This window comes from Cyprinodon tularosa, unplaced genomic scaffold (genome assembly GCF_016077235.1).
Source record: "Cyprinodon tularosa strain WSP-4 unplaced genomic scaffold, ASM1607723v1 ctg199, whole genome shotgun sequence".
Classification (NCBI taxonomy): domain Eukaryota; kingdom Metazoa; phylum Chordata; class Actinopteri; order Cyprinodontiformes; family Cyprinodontidae; genus Cyprinodon; species Cyprinodon tularosa.
Genome location: NW_024038729.1, coordinates 1,576,420 through 1,600,616, shown reverse-complemented (window position 1 = coordinate 1,600,616; position 24,197 = coordinate 1,576,420). Strand labels below are relative to the sequence as shown.

General features: G+C 37.1%; 1 protein-coding gene across 1 annotated transcript in view; it reads right to left on the bottom strand.

Annotated features, from left to right (window-relative positions):
* Positions 1-7,125: 7,125 nt before the first annotated feature.
* LOC119782875 (kinase non-catalytic C-lobe domain-containing protein 1) overlaps positions 7,126-24,197 on the bottom strand; it is a 56,987-nt gene continuing 39,915 nt past the window's right edge. The window contains 13 exon segments of the mRNA XM_038284058.1: positions 7,126-7,754; positions 10,439-10,596; positions 10,780-10,839; positions 11,776-11,898; positions 13,764-13,917; positions 14,836-14,918; positions 15,049-15,246; positions 16,326-16,484; positions 16,658-16,805; positions 16,885-16,995; positions 19,718-19,902; positions 23,163-23,260; positions 23,343-23,439. Coding sequence (XP_038139986.1) covers positions 7,526-7,754; positions 10,439-10,596; positions 10,780-10,839; positions 11,776-11,898; positions 13,764-13,917; positions 14,836-14,918; positions 15,049-15,246; positions 16,326-16,484; positions 16,658-16,805; positions 16,885-16,995; positions 19,718-19,902; positions 23,163-23,260; positions 23,343-23,439 — 1,803 coding nt within the window. The 3' untranslated portion in view covers positions 7,126-7,525.

Here is a 24,197-nt window from a genome sequence, read left to right as displayed (position 1 = left end):
ACACGAATCCATGAAAACGCTGCAAAATGTATGCCAGGCCTATAAGTGGTGCTGTGGTGCCAAAGCAAAAATAGGCGACGAAATGCTGGGCATGCGCACTAATATTTATACATGGTTGCCCTGCGGGTGCATTTTCCTGGTTCAGTCAAATTCAGGTGCTGAACTATGTCATCGATATTGCTCCGTTCTTCCTGGAGATATTCCAGAAGAAGAAGATTCTGTTGTAAGCCCGACAGCAGGGTGAGTAGCATGAGCAGCAACCATTCAACACAGTACGGTGCCATTGTTGTTGTGATACTTTGTCCGCATGCGTGTTGAGAGGCGACGCTATGACGCATGCGTGTAAAAAAAAAATGCGGTTAGAGCTTAAAGATGGAAACGCGAAAACGGTGTTTCAAAATCTTCCCACTCTGAAGGCTTAATAAAAAAAAGATCGTTTACAGACCCCCGAAACGCCGGCTTCGTATGGATGAGAGGCTGGTTTGGTGAAAAATGTGTGCGTTTAGGCCAGGGTTTGGCTTTGTGTGGACGGGGCCTAAGTTGAATTACATTCCAAGAGATGTTAGCCTTGACAATGGCATTGGACATAGGAGTTTGTCCTTCACTGAAGGATTATCAGTTTAAGCCTGCTTGGCTGTCAAAGTTGCAATACTGTTTAACTTCCGTAAAAGTTTAAAAACCGACCATTCACAATCATAGACAGGTTTCAAGTATTACAGGAGACAATCCCCCCTTTAACGATAATCCCCCCTTCAATGACCAACCTTCAGAATCATAGACAGGTTTCAGATATTACAGGCTAACAATGGAACCAAACGACCCACTCGTCTGTTTCAATTTGCATGGTTCCAAGCAATACAAGGCCAAGTCCAGTGGATTGTTTTTAAACTTTTACGGAATGACTATGACCTGGATGACTGAGAATCTTCATCAGCATAATACTGTTTAACCCTTTAAAGCCCGATCCAAGAATAAAACAAACAGAAAATTCTTTTTTTTTGGTTTGAAGTCCTTATTTGGCCTTTTAATAAAATATGTAAAAAGAAAAAACAGAAATACATTTTTGATATTAATAATTTATTACTATGCAATAAGTCAAGATTATTTTTTGTGTAGTCTTCTGCCCTATGTTATCAGGTATATCTGATTGTGTACAATAGGATTTTGAGCAAAGTTTTTACCATTAAATTATGCAAAAGGTGTCAAATGCAAAACATTTCAGAAACCGTATGTCATGATGGGTTCACTGAAGGCGACCCAGTTATGCAGAACACCACTGACGGACACAAGGATGAAGAGTTCAACAATTTATTAAAGCACAAACACACAGAATGTACTGATTCTGGTTCGGGGCCTGGATACTGGTTCACCGGAGTCTGCGTGAGAGACAGCACAGTTAGCGGTTTGCTGGCAGGGTTTTACTTCCAGAAGTTCACTGATTGTACCTTGAGGGTTCTTGAGGTTAACTTTGGGAGAGTCACCGTTGGTTCTGGAGAAGGGTTCATCAGCAGAGTCCGTTAGCTGCTTCAGCGTCTCACGTCTTGTTAGAACAGACCTTGGCTTGGAAGTCCCAGCTCAGTCCTGAGCTGCTTGAGGTTTCTCAGAGGGATCTTCAGGGTTTGGCTCAGAGGGTCGGCTCGGCAGGTTAGCTCTTCCAGAGCTTTCTCAGAGGAGGCACAGGTTTCCTGGAAGACAGAGATAATAGTTAGAATCCAGACTGGATTCAAAGTCATGGAGATACTCAGAGGATCTAGGCTTTAGCGCTGACCAACTGGAACAACACTGCGGCGTTGAGGCGAGGTCTGAAGACAGCTTAAGTAGTGGATCCTCTGATGATCTTGACGAGCTGCAGCTGTGCAGGGAGCTCCCTCAGAGGATCCACGGCGGACTCTGCTGGAGAAAGATGGGATTTCTCCATCTCCCAACACCGTATGTATCAAATATGATACATTTGGCATTACAGGGTTAACCAACATCCACTACCAAATTAGATTGGTTGTTTAAACCAAATAATTACTTGGACTAATAAATACCAACCATACTAGTAAAATGCACCCAATTCTTTGGTTGTATTGACCAATCTCTTTCTGGAGTGCAATAAAGCCTAAAGAGCAGACCTCTATATCCTTGTTTCATGCCTAATAACTTCGAGCACCAAAAAACAAAATAAGAGAGACGTCTGTTTAAATAGATAGCCTCTCTGACTATGTTGTATGTAAATAGTTGTGGAGGATTTAAAAGCTGTCATGTCCAAGATCTCCCCAGCGTCCTAATCAGAGTTTTATTTTACAGCTAATGTACAAAACTAGCATGCAATGCCATAACCTTACAGCCAAACAGTTGTTGCTCCATAAAAAAATATCACCAGATAAGCTAAACAAACAGAAAACAACCAGATTATCCCGAGTTGTTTAGACACTGATGGATCCAAGCAGAGCTCATGTGTTTTGTTAGATGATTTAATTATTAGTGTGAACTCAAAATTCACTTGTCAGAGATAATGTTCAACTAATATGGGATATATCAGGATCTCTATTGTCTTATCTGATTTAATACGCTGTCATACCAATCCTCCACTGCACAGCTGTGACTCTTTATGTTTTAATTTGTGGACAGCATACTGCGTATAACAATATCAATAGAACATTTCACAACGTATTGATCTGACTGGGAGCTAATAGTCATTACAGCCCTGCAGGGGCTGCTGAATGCAAATCATCACTATATGGAGAAGTTAATGCCTCTAAACCTCATAACCAGTTGTATCACCCTTAATTGGAACAACTGCCATCAAGCAGTGTGGACACATTACAGTAAGTCCTTTAGACTGCTGTTGAGGAACTTTGCCCACTCTTCGTTGCAGGATTTAATTCACCAATAATCTTTAAACATACCGGTACATGTTCAGTTCTTATCTTGTATGTATTTATTGCAGAAGTGGATAATGACTGAAAATATAACATTATTCAGACGGCTCCTAATTAAGCAATATTCATAACATTTTTATGAAAAATCAATATTTAACAGTCAATAAACACACACACACACACACATATATATATATATATATATATATATATATATATATATATATATATATATATATATATATATATATATATATATATATATATATATATATATATATATATATATATATAATATCTTCATGATTTAGGGGGGAAACTGGAATGTTGTGGTTTTTTCAGGATGCAGCTTCTCTGTTAATGAAGATCCAGATGAAGTTACATGTAAAATGTCTTAAGTCAAGTAAACAAGCAACTCTTTTACACTCCATGCTCTCCTAAATCATGCAGCTATTTTGGACAAAAATAAAGACAGCTACATTTTACACAACATGGTTTGTATAATTTATTCAATTTATTCAGATGAGTTCAGCCTCTCTCTGTCCCACTTTACTTACTGCATTTTAGTGGAAATGTTGATTTTTAGAAGTGGAACAGAAAAACCAAAGCCTGATTTAAAACATGCTGGCATAGCAACATTGACATATTCAGTTCTTTGTTTTTTTTTGGATGTCTCATTTTCTCTGGCTTTGAGTTGACATTGTTGGAGCTTTGTAGTAATAATCTTCAATTGTAAAAAAAACAGCGTTCAGCTTTACCCACACTGCTGTTTATTTTACAATCCTTTCACTAAATAGTAGTGCCCTTCACCCTCTTTGCTTCCACAGTATTAACGGTAGTGCAGATAAAGGAGGAAGAGCACAATGTAGCTCAAAACACAATACGTGCTGAATTCAGTTGCTAATCACTTATTTGGTGGAGGGATTCATGCAGATAAATTCAATTTCATTTTTCAATTAGTTTCTTTCTGTAAATCATTCAGTTAAATTTACATATTAGTGTTTCAGCGCTGGTTGTCTCCTGATGTGTCGGTTTTTTGGACCAGACCTCCTGCTGTTGATGATCTGCCTCTCCTGAAAAGGTTTACAAATGTTCCTTATTGTCCCCATTTGTGGATATTAGCTCTCATTGTAACTAAGAGTCTAAAACCCTTTGAAAAGGCTTTTGGGAAGACTTTGCTGACGGATCAGATTTTGACGGATTTTTGAGATCTCTTCACCGACTTCATGTTGTTTTATTTAAGTGACATGATGGAAGATTACATTTTCCCATAGGGCCAGGTAGCTTAACTTTTTTTTTTCCAATAAAATAAATGAAGATATAAAAAAGTTATTTACTATGACATAACTATTAGGTTTTGTCTGCTTTATTTTAAAATCTGATCTTTAAATTAAATTAGTGTTCTGGGGGTAAAAGATTTATATACAGTGAGAAGCATAAATAACTCTAGCATTTGTTGGATCTATTTAAGCATCTTTAGTTAATTTACATAATACCAGTCTTGTATAAAGATGTGACAATATTATGTTCATAAAATGTCTGAAGAACAACAAAAAAAAAAATCCCTACATCTGTTGGATCCATCAAAGCATATGTTGTATATTCAACAGTAGTATTTCATGTACCTAAAAAATGTTATATGTAATAATGTTGTGTAGATACTACAAAATATTACACATTTGCGTATTGACATGTTCAGTTTAACCTGATAAAATCTGAATTAGTATCCTAAAATTACAAATAATGAATTAGGTCATAGTCAAATGAACAAAAATGGCCATCATTATGTAATGTTGTGTACTGAGTGTTGGGATCCAGGGGTTTGCCCTCCAGAGGGCGATGTGGATCCCTTCTTGTGGGCTTCTGTTTCTGTTGGGATCCAGGGGTTTGTCCTCCAGAGGGCGATGTGGATCCTTCTCTGGGAGCTGCTGCTCAGCGCTCACACCTGATCCCCATCAGCTCTGCTGATTAAGAGCTCTCCCTTTATAAGCTGAGTGAGAGCTCCCCTCTGAGCCGGATTGTTGTCCTTGCCATGGAAGCAAACCTGAGCCACCCTGCCTGTTAAACCCTGCCTGTCTGAACCTGCAAACCTGTTAACCTGTAAGTCTGTTAACCTGTACCAGATCCTAACCTGCTCTGTCCTCTCTGCCTTCCAGGGCAGAACCCTGTGTGTTCATCCAATAAAATATTGGACTTTCCCCTGCCTGTCTGTTCTGTGAGTTCTGCATTTGGGCAAGAAAACCTGCTACATCATGACTATGAGAGGCAGATGAAACTTTATGCTCAAGAACTAATCAAAATGAATAACGAGAGAAATTCATATACGCTGGGAAAAAAACAATGCAATGGCTTTTGGCATTTACTAAATCATATTTAGTTATTTTAACACAATCATTTTATGTCCTACCCTGCTAGCATGAACCAATTGTGTTAAAGTAACTAAATACGATTAAGTAAATGCCAAAAACTGTTAAAAAAAATTTTTTTAAGTGTACCTTGAATAACCTGTCTCTCTCGTTTTTCTCCAAACTCATCTGCTGTCCACTAAACTTTGCATCACAATACAGTAAACTTAGAGAAGTCAGAGGGGCAGAATAATTCAGGAGAAATACATTTTACCTAACATGGCGGTTCGTAACTCTACAGGTGCTGGTCATAAAATTAGAATATCATGAAAAAGTAGATTGATTTCAGTAATTCCATTTAAAAAGTGAAACTTGTATATTATATTCATACATTACATACAAACTCATATATTTCAGATGTTTATTTTGTTTAATTTTGATGATTACAAATGACAACAAATGAAAATCTCAAATTCATCATATCAGTAAATTAGAATATTACTGAAGACCAATAAAAACAAAGGATTTATAGAAATGTTGGCCAACTGAAAAGTATGAACATGAAAAGTATGAGCATGTACAGCACTCAGTATTTAGTTGGGCCTCCTTTGGCCTGTATTACTGCAGCAATGCGGCGTGGCATGGAGTCGATCAGTCTGTGGCACTGCTCAGGTGTTATGATAGCCCAGGTTGCTCTAATAGTGGCTTTTAGCTCTTCTGAATTGTTGGGTCTGGTGTATTGCATCTTCTTCTTCACAATACCCCATAGATTTTCTATGGGGTTAAGGTCAGGAGAGTTTGCTGGCCAATTAAGAACAGGGATACCATGGTCCTTCAACCAGGTACTGGTAGCTTTGGCACTGTGTGCAGGTGCCAAGTCCTGTTGGAAAATGAAATCTGCATCTCCAAAAAGTTGGTCAGCTGCAGGAAGCATGAAGTGCTCTAAAACTTCCTGGTATGTGGCTGCGTTGACCCTGGACCTCAGAAAACACAATGGACCAACACCAGCAGATGACATGGCACCCCAAACCATCACTGACTGTGGAAACTTTACACTGGACTTCAAGCAACGTGGATGAAGTGCCTCTCTTCTTTTCCTCCAGACTCTGGGACCTTGATTTCCAAAGGAAATGCAAAATTTACTTTCATCAGAGAACATGACTTTGGACCACTCACCAGCAGTCCAGTCCTGTTTCTCTTTAGCCCAGGCAAGACGCTTCTGACGCTGTCTGTGGTTCAAGAGTGGCTTGACACAAGGAATGCGACAGCAGAAACCCATGTCTTTCATACGTCTGTGTGTGGTGGTTCTTGAAGCACTCACTCCAGCTGCAGTCCACTCTTTGTGAATCTCCCCCACATTTTTGAATGGGTTTTGTTTCACAATCCTCTCCAGGGTGCGGTTATCTCTCTTGCTTGTACACTTTTTTCGACCACATCTTTTCCTTCCCTTCGCCTCTCTATTAATGTGCTTGGACACTCAGCTCTGTGAACAGCCAGCCTCTTTAGCGATGACCTTTTGTGTCTTGCCCTCCTTGTGCAAGGTGTCGATGGTCGTCTTTTGGACAACTGTCAAGTCAGCAGTCTTCCCCATGATTGTGTAGCCTATAGAACTAGACTGAAAGACCATTTAAAGGCTTTTGCAGGTGGTTTGAGTTAATTAGCTGATTAGAGTGTGGCACCAGGGGCCATCAATTTTGAACCTTTTCACAATATTCTAATTTTCTGATATGATGAATTTGAGATTTTCATTTGTTGTCATTTGTAATCATCAAAATTAAACAAAATAAACATCTGAAATATATGAGTTTGTATGTAATGTATGAATATAATATACAAGTTTCACTTTTTAAATGGAATTACTGAAATCAATCTACTTTTTCATGATATTCTAATTTTATGACCAGCACCTGTAGATCCAGATTCAAAGTCCAACAATGGCATTTCCAATGGACTGAAAGGATAGCAGCTCACAAAGTAAGGAGACCTTAAAAAATCCACACATTCAGGGATTGAACCAAACCCTGTGAGGTTACTTAGTACCTAAAACCTCTCCCCTGAGTGTAATTTAATAATAATTTAGAAGGGATGTGATTGCGTAGTGTTTAAATGCCATAACTAGGTCCTTCTGCACATAAACACACTGTAGATTACTGCCAAAGCAAAAGTTTGATTTGAAAACGATTTCCACTATTGAATTAAGTTGATTTAAGACATTTATCTTAGTGTAAGGGAAGAAGTATTTTCCCATAGTACTATGAAATGAGACGTCTTGTCCCAGGGGATGTCCTGGCATTGTAGTTTATGAGGCAGACCTCACTGGAAGGTAGCTTTGACCCTCCTCAGTGTGTCATGGATCCTTCTGGTCTGACGCTCGCTGGACCGTTGAAAGTTGGCCTCATAGTCAGTAGCCAGGAGGTGGATGTCTGTGTTGGCAAACCGGGTGATCCGATGACGAAGGTAGTCCTGAAGGTCCTGATCCGAACTGTAGGGGTACAGAACCTCCTGGAAGGCATGGACCTGACTCACAACCTTTGCAATGTTCCTGACACCAGAGAAAGAACCAAAAAAAAGGTTTAAAGAAAGAGAAAGCAAGTAAGTAGTCAATTGCTTTTGATAAGATACATATAGATATCTGATTTTCTTCTTCACAGCATCATTAGCTTTCTGTCTGACCTGATTTTGAGAGAGCTGGGAAAACCCAGAGTCCATGGTAACCAGCTGTTTTTTCTCCCGACCTCATCATCTGGCTACACACAGTCACCTCCCAGCATCTGGTCATAAACCTTTTTTCCAATCAGCCCCCCCTCCCACGCAAACCATCTGCAGCAGCACTGGCACCCCAACCAACAACCCAAATTCAACAGCTGTGCCACCGCCATCCGAGCCCCGCTTGTTCTGACCTCAGCATCTGGTCAGCCATATTGGAGCAGAAAAGAAGGACACAGAAAAGTGTGTCCTTTTTGCGAGTTGGCCGACTTTGTCTTAATCTGATTTGCAGAATGAGAGGGAAGGGACTCCAATTGTCGTGTAATTATAGGAACTGGTTAGATTTTACACCACCACACTGATAACACAACAAATTATTTAACTTTCTGGATACTTTTTTCACAATAACAGACTCTTACTGTTGCAATATATGACAGAATCTCAAGGTAAGATAATTTTCAAATTTTTTTTTGTGCCATCATTTACATTTATTACATTATATAGCATTGGAAAACATCAGCTGTTTATAAATATCAATATATTCAGTTCCTAAATATCTAGCAATTCACAGACATTAAGCCAAAAGAAAGCACTTTACTGTTTTAAAACAATCACATGAATCTGCTGCTGAATCTCAATAAATAAATATCACCGATCAGTTAGTTTATTACAGAAATTCAGTTCTATTGTAAATCTATACATCATAGTTATTGCACAGTTTTATATTTAAACCATTTTCTTCTAATTCTTTATCATTCTGGTTTATCGGTAATGAAAACCCAATCAAAACATTAGAAAATTTCACAAGAAAACAAATCCAGGTTTTTAATGGAGAATGGTGTCATCTAGTGATTAGAAGAAGTAATTGAAATAACAAATGATTTTATCTGTTGCTTTAATGAATAAAGATTTGTTAAACATTTGAATATCTACATTACCTTTTAAGACAAATTAAATGAATCCCTTTAGGTTCAGAGGTTGTTGTGGACTCAATGACTGTAAGGAGCCCAGGCCTCAGTCATTCCCACGTTTCTTGGCAGAAGGTATGAGGCGTTTGTGCAGGAATGCTTTATGTGCTTCACAGCAAACATGCTTATGGTAATACATCTCTACACTGCTGCTCAAGCTCAAAGGACGTTGTTTCAGAATCTTGTATTTCAATTTAAAAGTAGCCCTGCTAATGTAAACAATGCCATATTTTTTTAAAGAGAAAAACCTCCTGGACGGCCATCCACACAAGTGACACTTGTTCAGTATTGTCTTCATTGTTCCATCATGAAAGCCAACATTTTTCCAACAGCTTATCTCTTCCAGACTAAGAGATGGAGCTATAGGAGATTTTGTGCATTTTCTATGCAATCCATAGACTGTATTTGCTGTAAGTCTGAGACAAGTAAACAAAAAAGGTATATTTAAAGGTGCATAGCCTGGATATATGTATTTATACAACAGTAAATCATTCTGATCATATATAAAAGGGTTTTTGTGACCTGCTGCTGGTATATTGCTTGTTATTTTTATGTTTTGTTGGTGAACTGGGTAGCATTGCTGCCTTGCAGCAAAAAGGTTCTGGGTTCAATTCTCGGCCCAGGGTCTTTCTGCATGGAGTTTGCATGTTCTCCCTGAGCATGCGTGGGTTCTCTCCGGGTACTCCGGCTTCTTCCCACAGTCCAAAAACATGACTGTTAGGTTAATTGGCTTCTCTAAAGTCCCCTTAGTTGTGTGTGCATGGTTGTTTGTCTCTGTGTTGCCCTGTGATGGACTAGCAACCTGTCCAGGGTGTACCCCGCCTCTCGCACATTGACAGCTGGAGATAGGCACCGGCAACCCTTGTGACCCCACTTGGGATAAAACTAACCACTTCTGTGTATGTTTTTTGTAATGACACCACATCACTGGTTGTAGGATATTGCTCATGTGCGCAAGGAAGTACGGTAATAGAGCTAAGCTAGTTAGCATCTCCCAGCAAAGTTCTGAAAATAAGAAGAAAAGTTCAAGATTTAATGTGAAAATCAGGTACATTAGCTCAGTCACAATAGTGATGCTCCCGGTAAAATCACAACAATGTTTTCTACTTAAATCTTCTATTAGTGCACGGAACGTTATACTACAACCGCAAGGCATTGCAGCTTGGTTGGGTCCAAGTTTGGCACATACTTCAGTTAATGTCCTCTCATGGAGCCTGGTGCTATTTCGGCTGAAAAAAAGACCTTAAACACTGTTAGGAAGGAAGTTTGTTGTATTTTACCTTATCTCATTGTGATCAAACGTTTTTGGTCTATATATAGTTGTATACTATACAGTCACTGTGCCACTTTAAGTTTACAAAAAAAATAATAATAATCTGGCAGCAGCTGTTGAATTTAAATTAAGTTAGTCTAAAGTTTCTTATCCGCTCTTCACTTTTTTATTTTCTTGCTAAAAAAGGTACAAGCCCCATCCTGCTTGAGCACAACTGAAAGGAAGAAAAAAACATTTGGCATTTGGTTTAAATAACCTTTTTCTGCAGTCAAAGCCTACCTGAGTTTGGTCCACTTGTAAGCCCCAGTAGCGAGTGTGAATGCACCAATCTCAAGCTGCTGCACATGCATTGCAAGGATGTGAATAGATGGTAGTGTGGGCCTCATCCTCTTGTGTTCTGCCCCCATCAGACACAGGTCATCACTCTTCAAGAAGACCTGATGTTTTAGGGAGAGAAGATTGGATGGCAGGATTGACAAATATTAAAGTGTTGGACGTTTTATAAATTGGTATATTTCATAGGTAACTGCCAGAAGAAGAGGGAGCTATAAGCTCCCAAACTCTCCTCTGTATTATTGGCACTGCAGCAATTCCTTTAGCTTTCTCACCCTCAAACATACCTGTACAGCTCGTAGCTCTTCTAGAATCTCATACACTTTGGAAGGGAGGTGTTTCCAAGCCTGTCAGCAAGACAAGAAAATTACAGTTCTTATCGTCACTCATTAAAAAAGTATATTATGGGGAACATTTCACACAAATGATGTGCTTGTTTTTCTTATTAAGGCATACCATATTTTTTATTGTAGTTTTAAAACCACTGAATGTCCCATCGTTCCATTCCTATAGCTTTGGGCCTTTTAATGAGATGCCAGAAAATGTGCTTTAATTTGCACGTTTCAAAGTGTGCTTGAAACATGCAAATATATGTGCAAAAACGTGCAAAAATATGCTTGAAGTATCAAAGTGCTCAAACTGTAGATGCACATAGATAAAAATACTTCCCCCTCACTTGCAAAACCAACAAACCTGCGTGTTTAGAAATATTTCATACCGAGAAAAATTAAATGAGCGAAACTAAAGACTCCTATTCCAATACTGCAGTTTTACACATCCAACAATCTTTGAGCACCTTTTCTGTTAAGCAACGGACTGGGGGCTCAACTTTATAAAGCTAATATTGTTTTAAGCATAACAACTTTATGGTTCAAATATGTATTATTTAAAACATTTCATTTCTTTAGCAGCATTCAGAAAATGTTCAGTTTTAAATAAAATAAGTTAAACACTTTTATTTGAAACCAGTGTTTTGATACCAGTGCAATAGCATCTGAATCCGGGTGCCAGGATATCTTTTAGAGAAAATATGGAAATTTGCTTTATTATTTCAACATTGCTGTGTTTTAATGGTGAGATTTTTTTAATTACTTTTCATACCTACATTTTCTCTTCGCTGAGTTCACTCTGTCGACATCCTATTTGAATTCATTAATGCTAATTTCTCATTTGTGAAACTAATTAAATTCCATCCAAGCTCAATCACAGCAGAAAGAAATGTTTAGCTCACGGGCAACAGACTTATTAGACGAAGCTGAAAGTTTGTAATGTTGAAGCCTTACTGGTAATTGCCTGACAATCACGTTCTCCAGACCTCCCAGAACCTGCATGGCTGTCGCAAAGTTCCTCATTTCATAGCAGTACTTTCCAATCCACAGATACCTGGTCAGCAAAGCAACTTGGGTCTGCAAGACAGCAGGGCGTGATGTTAGAGAGAAAATAGGAAAATAAATCTGAATCTTCCACATGTTTTAACATAAACTTACAAAAGTAAAAAAAAAAGCAAACACTGAACAGGCTTAAATCAAACACAACCAGACTTTCGCTCAGTTTTTTTTTCTGAAAACATCTAAAAAAGCAGATAACTACGAAGTGTGTCATGAAAGTAGTTGTGTAGTTGATATATAAATAACTAATAAACAACTTCAAATATTTGCAGTTATTTCTGCAATGAACTTAATGCTTTCTTTCTGTTTTTGTCCCTTATAGAGTCTATGCTTGGGCTTATGTATAGATGATACCCTGACCCTCTCTTTCTGTGTTTAACTCTGTCTTCTCTCCTAGACAAAGCAACGGAATGAGCTTTCGGTGCAAATACTCTGTTATAAATGAGGTGATGGTTGCTCAATAGGTAGGGTTTGTCCTGTAACCGGTGGGTTGCCGGTTCTAGTCCCTGCCTCATTTGTCTCTGTCATGTTCTTGAGCGTAACAGCGGGCCCAGTGGTGGTGACTGTTTAGCAGCATCGCTTTTGCCAGCCTGCCTCAGGGCATCTGTGGCTACAATACAGTTTACTGTGTAAATATGTGTGAATGACTGAATGAAATATAAAGTAGTACAGACCATTTACCATATTTACAGTTTTTTCTGGACAGACTTTTTACTGTGTTTCTCTATTAGATGAAGCTCAAAATGGGCTACTGCCTCAATTGACTCTTCCGGATTTCTTTAACATACAGTCACAGAAAATATATTCAACCTCTTTTGCTTTTTTTGTGAATTGTTGGTTCTGTCCAGTATGCTTTTTTTTAAACATTACTTGTCTGCTCTGTTTATTCAAAGTCCCAGTCGGATGCCCACACTGACCCAGACTCTGCTGGAGGGATCCTCCCGCTCAAGGTGAGCCATCCTCTCCACTTTTGTTTAATGTTTGCTCATTATGACGGATTACTGTAAAATTAAAGCTGGAACTGACTGTTGCTACATGATCATCCAACAGGAGGAAAGGCTGTAAATACAGTAATCTGATGCAGCACGTGTTCCTCTTGATATAAATTTACCAACAAACTAACTAACCTTAATTGCATCATTTTATAACTACAGGTCACATCTTGGTAGGTTTGCAAGTAGTTTTATACTCTTTCCATTTGTCTATAAAGGATTGAACTTTTTTAGAGGATGAGAAATTGTTTTGAAATGTAGAATAGCACTAAATTTTTATCCCTGACCCATCTCTTGATCATCATGTTTGGAAATATTAAATTTTCTTCTATTTCACATTTAAGCACTACTTTGTGTATCTCAATAATAACATCCCTGTGAAAAACAGCAAAGCTTGAATAGGTAATGTGTCAAAACTTGAAAAATATCAAGAATTTTGAATTATTTTGCAAAGGAAAATTTAAAAGATAAACTGCTTTTAAATGCTGATAAAATTCTGGTGATTAGATGTAAAATTTGGTCTTTGTTTCTTGTTGAGCAGAAACTTGGTCAGTTTATAGAGTGATTTCATTTAGAGCTGTCCAAATCTGCAACCTTTATCTTTATAAAGTGTTGACAGTGGCGTCCAAACTGAGGGTTTTGGGTTCAAGTTTTCAGTGTCGCTTCTGACAGTGAGTGCGGGCAGCTGGGGCAACAATGCAGCTCATAAGCATCAGTGTGTGAAGGTATGCGTTGACTGAATGTAACATAAAGTGCTGTGGTCAAGTCTCCTAGCTTTAAAAAGTGCTATATAAGGCCAGGCAGTTTACCATTTATGTTGCTACATTGAACCTCCCACTCATTTCTGCCATGCTTGTTCCTGTTACTATCATCAGTTAGAGCTGGTCTCACCTTTGCAGAGTCACAAATAACTATCTCTGCAGAGATCCAGTTAGTGACACTCTTAGCATATGTGAGCAGCTGCTGGAGGAAGCTGTCAGACTGGGTCACTTCAGGTACAAGCCCACTGCTGCCCTCTGCTGGTGGAATAAGCTGTGACACATTCCTGTATGAGAAATACATATATATGTGCACAGATGTATCAGAAACTACCTTAAAGTTTTTAATAAAACCTAACTAATAACCTCAAAGTATAAACAGATATTTTTATGAATACATTACAAAGTCATTAGCTTGTAATAATAATCCAAAACAAACTCCTTATCAATTGATTCTAACCTGCATTAAATGAAGTAGCTCAGATGTTAAAACATAGTGCTCCGTGGGTATTAGGACATAAATGGAGTAACATTCTGTCATTTCATATTATTCTGCCCACACTCCATATAACAGCAGATCAGTAGTTTTCTAAAATACTCATCTTCACATCAAAAGGTATACGGTATGCCTGAAATGCAACAACAGGACATGTTGGAAAAAAAGCAAATAAAAAAACTTATGTTTCTGCCATGTAAGTGGCTGAGTTGTGTTTTGTGTTTACAAGCAATAGAACAGCTGACCTAAGATGTAAACAATAATGTGCAATTTAATATGACCCTTTAACTACTCTTAATGATTTGTTTCAATTGGTTAAAATTGGTGTAAATGTATTGCTAAATATGAAATCTTCCATCTGACCTTTTAAATAAATAATACTGCAGCCTGTTTCCAGGGTTTTTAGCTCTAGAAATGAACAAACACTGACTGGAAAGTTTATTCTAACAAGTTAGATAAACATATATCGCTACTTTACAGACACCAAAAGGGTCATTAATTAAAATATTTTTGGATTTGTGAAAATGAAGTGAATCATGACAATTTTGACTGGAGCTGCTGTGATTTAAATTTGAAGGCGCAGTCATTTTTTATTAGCCCCTGAGAATGTTTGAGTAAAACCTACAGATAAAGGTTTCTATGTGTGACTAATTAAAAACAAAAACAAAATAAAAGGATAACAATACAGCCTTTCATTTTCTTCCCTCACCTATTTGGGCTGGGGAGTTTGTCTCCGACTCCTTGTTTCCTGGATCTGAGGAAATGAACTGGATGGCATCCTTGGAACACTTCCTGAATACAAAGAGAAAGTTAGAACCAGTTGAATCAAACCAGTGCCTTGCAGGTTTGTTGTAGAAATACCTCCCTCTAGTGGCTGAAATACAACATCTCCGGTGTTATTATGCACAGGGGATGAGCTAACCTGCTGCAGGAGTGTCAACTGCTGTGCAATGTGCAGCGTGCTGTGTTCCTTCTGGCTGAATGGGAGTCGATCCTCCCTTTGCAGACTAGTATTAGAGAAGTCGTGCATCAAGGAAGGAGCAGGTAGGGCTGCAGCAATTGAGAAGGCCTTCTCTTTAGAAATGGAAGGAGAGGGCTCCACCACACGAGAGATCCTCCACTGAAAAGTAGACATTAGAATTGGAAATGTGCGAAAATGTTCCTGCTTATGTCAACACCAGATTCTCAGAGATAAGATGGAAGTGGAATATGCTGATCATTTGAATTGAGAAAGCTTCCTGGAGAGGTGGCGAAACGTCTTCAAATCTTGAAAACCAAGTCCAGTGGATATTTTTTGAATTTTTACGGAATGGAAGTGGAATGTTATTAAGAAGAAAAAAGAGAAACATATGTACAAAAGCTACAGAAATCTATAACAAATGTATCCAGACAAAAACATCACATATTCTATTTCGGTTAACGATTTAGGCAGGAAATCTGATTTATGGTTAGAAAGAAATAGATTTTAGGCATAGTACAGCTGCGCTTGAAATTATATTGTGTTTGCTATTATTTGCATACATGCAAACATAATGGGTACACTGCAAATTCTAAACAGGAAGAAAACAATAATTAGACTTCAAGTTCAGAAAGTGATAGAAAAGGAAAATTTGAATGTAAAAAAATTGTGCTGCCTGGACTTTTCTTTATAAACTCATAGATTTACTATATAAACAAAAAATATACTTAACCATTAAACTTTTCCGTGTACCGCTAAGCTAATATTTAATCGGTATTCTTCCTGAGAACTCTTTCACATTCTGTTTTCATGAGTGGAACCGCTTTATGGCACCAGAAATCTAATTTATGGAGTCCTTTATAGATTGTGAAGCATTGTATCATAATGTGCATATGATACTGTGCATAGAAAATACACTGACAGTCAAAACTAATAAAACAATAAAGAGTAAATCGTAGATAGTAGTATCATAAGTGCCTTAAGGTAGGTTTTGCATCAGAAACATTTCACTATCACCCTTCAGGTATTTACTAGTACATGATGCAAGAGGACCAGTCTTGCTCAGGCTACAGAATGTTGCATGTTTCTCTTTAGACTAGAAAATGTTTTATTTAGGGAGGTTTTCAGGACATAGTTATTTCAACATGGAGACTTTGCATGGATTCTTTGTTGTGGGGGGCCCTGATTATTTTAATGCTCAAAAGGCTAATGCTCAGATAACCGAGAAGCTAAATACAGACCTTCTTGCTAAGGTCCTCCGTAGATGAGCGCAAACAAACAGAGTCATCTTCTTCATCCAGGCTGATTAGACTTCCTGTCACTTGATTTAATGTAGTGGTGTTTGGACGGCTGTAGAGAATAGCAAGAAGAGCTTCACCTTGGCTGTCAACTGGAATCACCTGAGAGAAGTTAAGAGTGAGAAAACTAAGGGACTTTGAAGTTTTCCAAAGTTAATGAGAAATCAGATAACTGAATGTCAACCAGTTGTAGATCGTTAATTAATGGAGGCAACTGATCATTACGAACATGCGCAGCTCTTTGATTGTAAAGGCCAATATATGCATGTATTTACCTCAGTATTTAGAAAGGTTTCTAACGTATCCACAAGACTTGACTTTGGTGTAAAGTCCACTGATTTGCAGTCTGTCATCCAGATCTGCAGAAGGTCCAGACTGCGATGGAAGATCCGTTCACTGTCCCCCGACATCTCTGGGCTCTCCCTGATGTAAAACAAAACAGCTAAATTATATAAATGTTGCTCTCTGTGACAACATGAGTTACTCAGTGAATACATGATACCTTGCCGCGCTGATGAATTTATTCATGACAAACTGCAATAATTCTTCAGGTGTGCAGAAGAACCGATAAGTGTACAGGAACTGTTGGATGTAGCCTTCTGCAGCAGCATTTCTGTAGAAAAGTTCAGAAAGAAAAAGTTTGACTGGAAGTAACTGGAGTAAACCTGTTTTCTAATGTGTTTCTAGCACTGATGGTTGCAACGGTGTGACATTCTGAGACTTAAAAGTTCTTTGTGAAATACAGTTCTCTCTGTGTGTCTTTTTTTCAGCCTCCAATTAGTGTAAAAGAGAGAAAAAGCAACACATTTCTCTGCTTAATAGCACACATTTGGGTGTCTAAAGTGAAGCTCAAAGTGTTTCTTTCCTTTTAGAACAGATGGGACTTCAGATAGGCCTCATAATCCTTGTATAGAAATAAAAAAAATGGAGCACTTCTATTTTGTTTGCTTTGCTTTTAGTGGAAATTCAGCCATGTATCAACTTAAAGAAAATAACTAGATTGTATTACTCATACAGTGCACAATGTCTCATTTAACCAAGTATGTCGTTATTCTGGACTGTCCGGCGATCCATACATCCATCTAGCTAAGACTGGGCAGGTCCATAGGTCCGGGTGGAAAACCAAAATATCTCTTTTCCCAGTGAACCTTTCAAACTCATTCTGATGCATTCCAAGTTTTTCTTTTTTTTAAGCCAAAAGAAAAATGTATTTCTTTTTTTTAATGGCTAAAAAAAGACTTTGAAAGAGAGGTTCTCAGATTTTCTCACCTTAGTACTAAGGGTTAGCCACGACACTGAAAAGAAGAAAACCAATTTTAGGCAATAGTATCTTATAAAACATGGGGCAGGGTTTCTGCTTTAACAGCATTTACAGCTTTGATTTCATCTCAAGCAGCATCCACATTACTGCAAATGAAGCCACAAGACATAAAGATACTCAAACTCTCCTTCTAAGTTTAATCTATCCAAATGTATCCAAAAAAACAACCCCAAAACATAAAATGAAGCATAAATGAGCATAATTGCCCACCAAGAAATTTTTAAAATATAGATAAAAAAAAAATATTGAGGATGAACAGTGGAAATCATAGACATCATGCAGCCTTTAAAAGCCTTAACAGACTGGGTCATGGTTCAGAAAGGTCTCTATGCAAAGATGCTAGTCAGGTTCCCTCTTTACAAAATAACTTTGCTCATTTAAAAGGATGCGGACGCTATGAGGAGATTTAATTTTAACTAAAAATTAGTTGAACATGTTTCTTTAAATAGTTCTCCACAGCACAACTGCTATCACATCAGAATGTACCTTAAGAATGCAGCAACGCTAAAGATCCCGTATGAGCTGCTATTCAAATAAGAATCAAATGAGATCCTATTGGTTTACTTGAATCAACAGTTTATCCTAAATGTCAATGTTTCCAGCTTGCTTTTAGTGTCATAAACCTACAAGCAGCATTTATAAATTCCCAGTCACATAAAGAGAAAAGATGGAGCTGATTTCATGATGTGGCTCCATTTCTCTTTAATGTTGATGTTGTTTTCCTGATGGGTACAAACCAGAGGCCGAGGTAAATTAAGTGTATTTTTCCTTAATTTGAGAAGGTAAATGAGATAATTTGCCAATGGAATGAGTATTTTTACTCTTAAAATAAGATCATTAGATAAAAAACACTTGAAATAAGACAATGCAATAGTGTTTTCTTAATTTAAATGTAAATTGTCTTGTTCCATTGGGAAAATTTATCTTTTACCTCCTCAATCCAAGAACAAATGCACTTATTTTAAGAAAAAATTACTTATCTAGATTTAGATATTTTCCAGTGTGACTGGTAGGAGTTCAGAAAAGGATCATTGGTATGAACTCAGAATCCTTTTGATGTTTAAATAAGCGTTGAAAACTATAGATAATAACATAATTACTTTGAAGAGTGCAGATCAGGAAAAATTGGCTGCATTAGATATGGTCTGTATAGTAGCAAGGACTTTAACTGAGGACTTTACTGTGTGCCCGAACTATCCATCCTTTGCCTTTTACTTCTCTGAACAGGGTGGGATTCCTCAACAGACGCCTTCCCTCCCACATGTTCTGGGGAATACTAAGGTGTTCCCAAGCCAGCAGATACACATTTCCTCCAGAAAGATTTGGGTGTGCATTGGGGTCTCTTCCATATGTACAGTGCCAAGAACAAGAGAAAATAGGTAAGGTAGAAGCATCCTAGTCAGATGCTTTAACCAAATCCCCGGACTTCTTTGATGCAAGTGAGCAGCAATTATTCTCCAAAATTACCCAAGATGATGGAGCTCATCACACTCTATCTAAGGAGCAACTCTGCCATCCAACAGATAACCTCACTTAAGCCCCTTTTATCATATTATTATATTTGTAATGATTCATACACCACAAAATGGGACGGTAACTTACATGGAATAGCATAACCTGGATAAGAGGTAAATTAAAAGGTTTGCAGTTTGACTCGGCTCTTTCTTTTACCACAACCGTTGCAAACAATTCTAGAAAATTGCTGTCAGTGCCTCTAATCTATCGATTCAATTCATGCTTCATCCCATATAAAAGACAATAAGATACCAAAACTCCTCTGTTTGAGGGCTATACGTGGCTGGGTTCTTCAAACATAAAAAATCTGACAGACATTTCGAGAATTTGATCCTCTAATAAAGTTGCAAGTTGCATATTAGTGCAAAAACAGCAACAAAATGTCTCCTATAAATTAACCCCCCTTGGATTCATGTTAAACTGGATGCATAATTGGTTGTGTTCCTAATTAAATACATTCTGTTTATAATTCCTATTTTTACCCTCATATCAATTGTACCTGGCATAAAGGTAAGCCATGAGTCCCAGAGGAGACCCGGACTGCAGAGTCCTTTTCCCTTTACTGGTACCAAAGCTCAGAACAGAGGTGTCTTCAGTGGACTGAAGGTCCAAAGCATGACATCCACAGACAGCCAGAGAGGGCAGTAAAGAAACTTCCAGACCCCACTGATCAACACAGAGAACCTGTAATGATGAAAAGAAATTATTTGAGAATAGGATAACACTCTGATTTTAAATGGTTTCTTACCACTAAAACGATTTGCATTTATTTAAATCTATTTTTCCTCACATTGTAACTGAAAACTACAGATTATTTTAGTGTTTAATGTTATTTCATGTTATAGATCAACAAAAGCATAACTGAGAAGTGGAGGAAAAATAAGCATGAGTTTCTATATTTACAAAAAAAAAGACTATTTTACTCTTACACTCATGTACGGCTGAAACTTACGATCATTTGACTAATCGATTACTCTGTCAATTGTTTTGTTATATTAATCAATTAACAATCAGATAGCAAAAGGTTCATTAAGGAAGATTTTTTTTTACCAAATTGAAACCAACTGAAACTAAACCTTTTCCTTTTGAGGAGATCTGGATAGAGCCTATTGACAGACAAAACGTTTTTTAGATTTTTATACAATTTTGCTATAGTCACTGATCTAAGTGGGTTGCTCTGTCAGATAAATGGCATGTTATAAGGTCCCTATACTACAGTTACTATTATTTGATCACAAAATTTGTTATTATTTCAAAAATTGATTAATCATGTTTCATTAGATTAATTGTTTTAGCTCTACACTCATATACTCCGTTGCAACTTATAAGCTCAGGTCACCTACATAGAAAAAACGGAAAAGTTGGGGAAAAAATCAGAAAAGTGTGATTTACTCACTATAAAACAAGTTGTTCTCTGAAGGCTTTAGAGTTTACTTAGAGAACATCACTGGAAAAAAACAGCAAGGTTCTAAAACATAATTAGCTTTGAAATTTGAATTTTCAATTTCAAAGCTTATTATGTTTTAAGTGTGCTGTGTACTATTAAGTCTGGCGTTGGGGAAAAACTGTTTAAAAAAGGCCTTTTTGAAAGGACATTTTTTTTTCATTTGTCCTCGTTTGCCACAAGGACACATAAAACACGTTAAAAGGGGCAATAGCTGAAATGCGGATATCTATAACAAAAATCCTTGCATCACACCAACTAGGGTTGTCACGATACTAAACCTTTCAACTCGATACCGATACTAAGTAAAATATTCGATACTCAATACCATTTTCGATACCACAAGAATAAAAACAAAGACTTTAAAATTCAACAGAAATATTTTCATTACTAAAAAGATGCAATACAATAAATTAAAAAACAATAAGAATAATATTTTGAGGTTGTATGCTGTGCACAATTTTAAGCAAGCTTGATAAAAAACTTAAAATTAAAATTAAGTGTTCCTTCCTTGGCTTTGTTTTGCAGACATAACAATGACACTAGCCAAACCGGTTAAACAAAAATTATTCTCAGCAGCTGCACTTGTTACAAAAAAAGTCTGAAACTAAAAAAATGCACAGAATTATTCAATCACACAGTTTTCAGAAAGTGCATTTTCCACTATTCTGCACTTTAGATGGCTGTATCGATACTTTTTAAAATGAGTATTGTATCCGGATACAACGTTTCAGTATCGATACTTTTTTGAGTATCGATACTTTTGACAACTCTACACTAAACACATGATACTCACCATGAAACACAGTGGTGGGAGAATCATGCTGTGGAAATGTTTCTTCAGAATGGATAGTAAAATTGATCATGTTCAAGAGAAAAACATGTTAAATGCTGTAAATATTCCATACTTGGTCAAAATTTTACTTTTCCAGCAACACACCCAGCCCCAAAGATACAGCAGAGCTATAAATGTATGGTTAAGATGAGAGCATGACAGAGTGGGCTAGTTAAAGTCTGGAAATAAATCTTATTTAGAGCCAGATACCCATCATCCAGTTTAAGATATTTTGTAAAGAGACCAATTTTTCTTCCAATACAGAAAAAGTGAAATGTTTTTTAAAAACATTCATGATTTTCCTTCAATTTTATTTTTGCTTCCACTTCCAAGTTATGGACCACAGTGCAGACAATGAAGTCAAACTCCTTTCATTGTCTCTAACCAACCGCTCCTGGATTCGTTATAAAGTACAATGATTCTAGCATGCTGGGTGTCAGGAGATTCATATAATTTGGTCTCCTGATGTACATTAGGATCCATTATGTATAATTCCTGGAATCACTGTTTTAATTATTAATCAGGCACAAAAAGAGAAGCTATGAAATATTCAACTATTGTGCTGGGAGATGTAACCTTTTAAAGTGGACACAAGACAAAGCTCCTTCTATGTCACAATGTCTGAAGGTTAGCATGAAAAGTATATTTTTAGATCAAAGAACAAGGTACAGAAAACAGCCTTTAGATTTCTGTTATGTTGAATTAGACATGTCATCTATAATTATCGTAGAGGGTTGACATCGATGTCATGGAAGCACCACAAAACGGTTTTCACTATTACACAATTTTTGAGCTGATTATGGTCTGTTTCAGTTAAGATTTCTTTTGCATTTACAACCTAATTTTTTACATTTAGGAGCATTGTTGATGACTTTTAACCCTGTAATGCCAAATGTATCATATTTGATACATACCAAATTTCTGAAATGTTTTGCGTCTGACACCTTTTGCATAATTTAATGGTGAAAACTTTGCTCAAAATCCTATTGTACACAATCAGATATACCTGATAACAGAGGGCAGAGGATTACACAAAAAATAATCTTGACTTATAGTAATAAATTATTAATATCAAAAATGTATTTCTGTTTTTTCTTTTTACATGTTTTGTTAAAATGCCAAATAAGGAATTCAAACCAAAAAAAAGTAATTTTCTGTTTTGTTTTATTCTTGGATCGGGCTTTAAAGGGTTAAAAAAGCAAATTTTCCATACTTATGGTAGATATATCATTTATAATATAACCAATTTAATATTTAAACTAACTGGTCATAATGTACACAGTATCAGAAGATAGGAAGTAAATTCTGACTTTTTCATTGTTGTAATAGTAGCCCTGCTCTGTGCGCTGTCCATTTGCAACCCCAAATAGTCGAAAGAATTTTAGCTTAATTAATCAGCAAACAGATTTGCTGCACTGCTGTGGAAACCACTCCAAGCATTCAGCATGCCGGGGTGATTAAATATGTTGATAAAGCTGTATTTTTGATATGTCCAGAAAGAATAATAATCCATATCATTTATACTAGAAGGTCAAATGCATCGATATAATGTTTTTGATACTGAATCAGCAAATTATGTGAATCGAATTCTGAGCAGATGATAAATAGTGTCCTAGGTGGAGTGTTGAGGAAATATGTTTAAAACATGGTTGAAAGCAGGAGTACCTCAAGGTATTTCTTCACACAATCCAAGAAGGCCACTCTGGATCTGAGTTCTTCAAGCTGCGACTTCAGCTTTGAAAGCATCAGTTTACCCTCAGGACCTTCAGAATTAAATATACACATATAAATATTCCAATTGGAAACACCCAAAACTTCTTCTTTTCAACAAAAGAGCACACAAACCTTTGTTCTTTCTCTCTTGTTGATTCTTCAGCTTTTGATAGAAATTTCTGGTTTTCCTCAGATTTCTTGTCTCAATTATCAGCTGCTGCTGAACTTCCTATTCAGAATAAAATCAGAGAATCACAGGAATGACACCACATGCTTTCCACTGGAAGAGGCCTTTGGGTATTTTCCACTGTGTATAAGGCAGCATTTTCTTTCTCTCTCTCCTAACCATGGCAACCACTCTTTTGAAGTGTTATGAGCGAGCAGTAGCAGTAGTGGACATATAAGGTACCGGTATACTATTGTAGCTTCTACACAAACTGTCTAAAAGAGCAGTAGTTCCATCAAAGTGGGAAAAAAAATAAAGACTATTCATTAATATTCTTTTGCAAATGATATTAACTTCCTCTGCCAAGGGCTAAGCTCAACACATTAATATTCAGATCCAGTTAGAGGGGGATAATATGCCAATTATCTTCAAGCCCCTCACATTACCATTCTATTTACCCTAAAGCCTGACCGTGACCCATTTTTCTTTGGAAATAGAAAAAATAATATGCATACTTGATAAACTAACCTGAACGGGTGAACGGATTGAATGAAACTTAGATATGTAAAACTAGAGTGAAAGTGCATTGCAAAAAGTACAGCATACTAGTATTAGAGAGTATTTTACTTGATTTGGTCATGAGCTCAGGCAGTGATATGGTATTAGAATACTAAAAAGAATATAGTCTGAATCCTGCCCTTACAACATGCTGGAGATCAGACCTTTAAATGTATTATATTTGTTTTGTTTGAAGAGCATACATTTAACCCGGGTTCTACTGTCATCCTTGTTGTTTTGTATTAATAAACACATAAAACTAA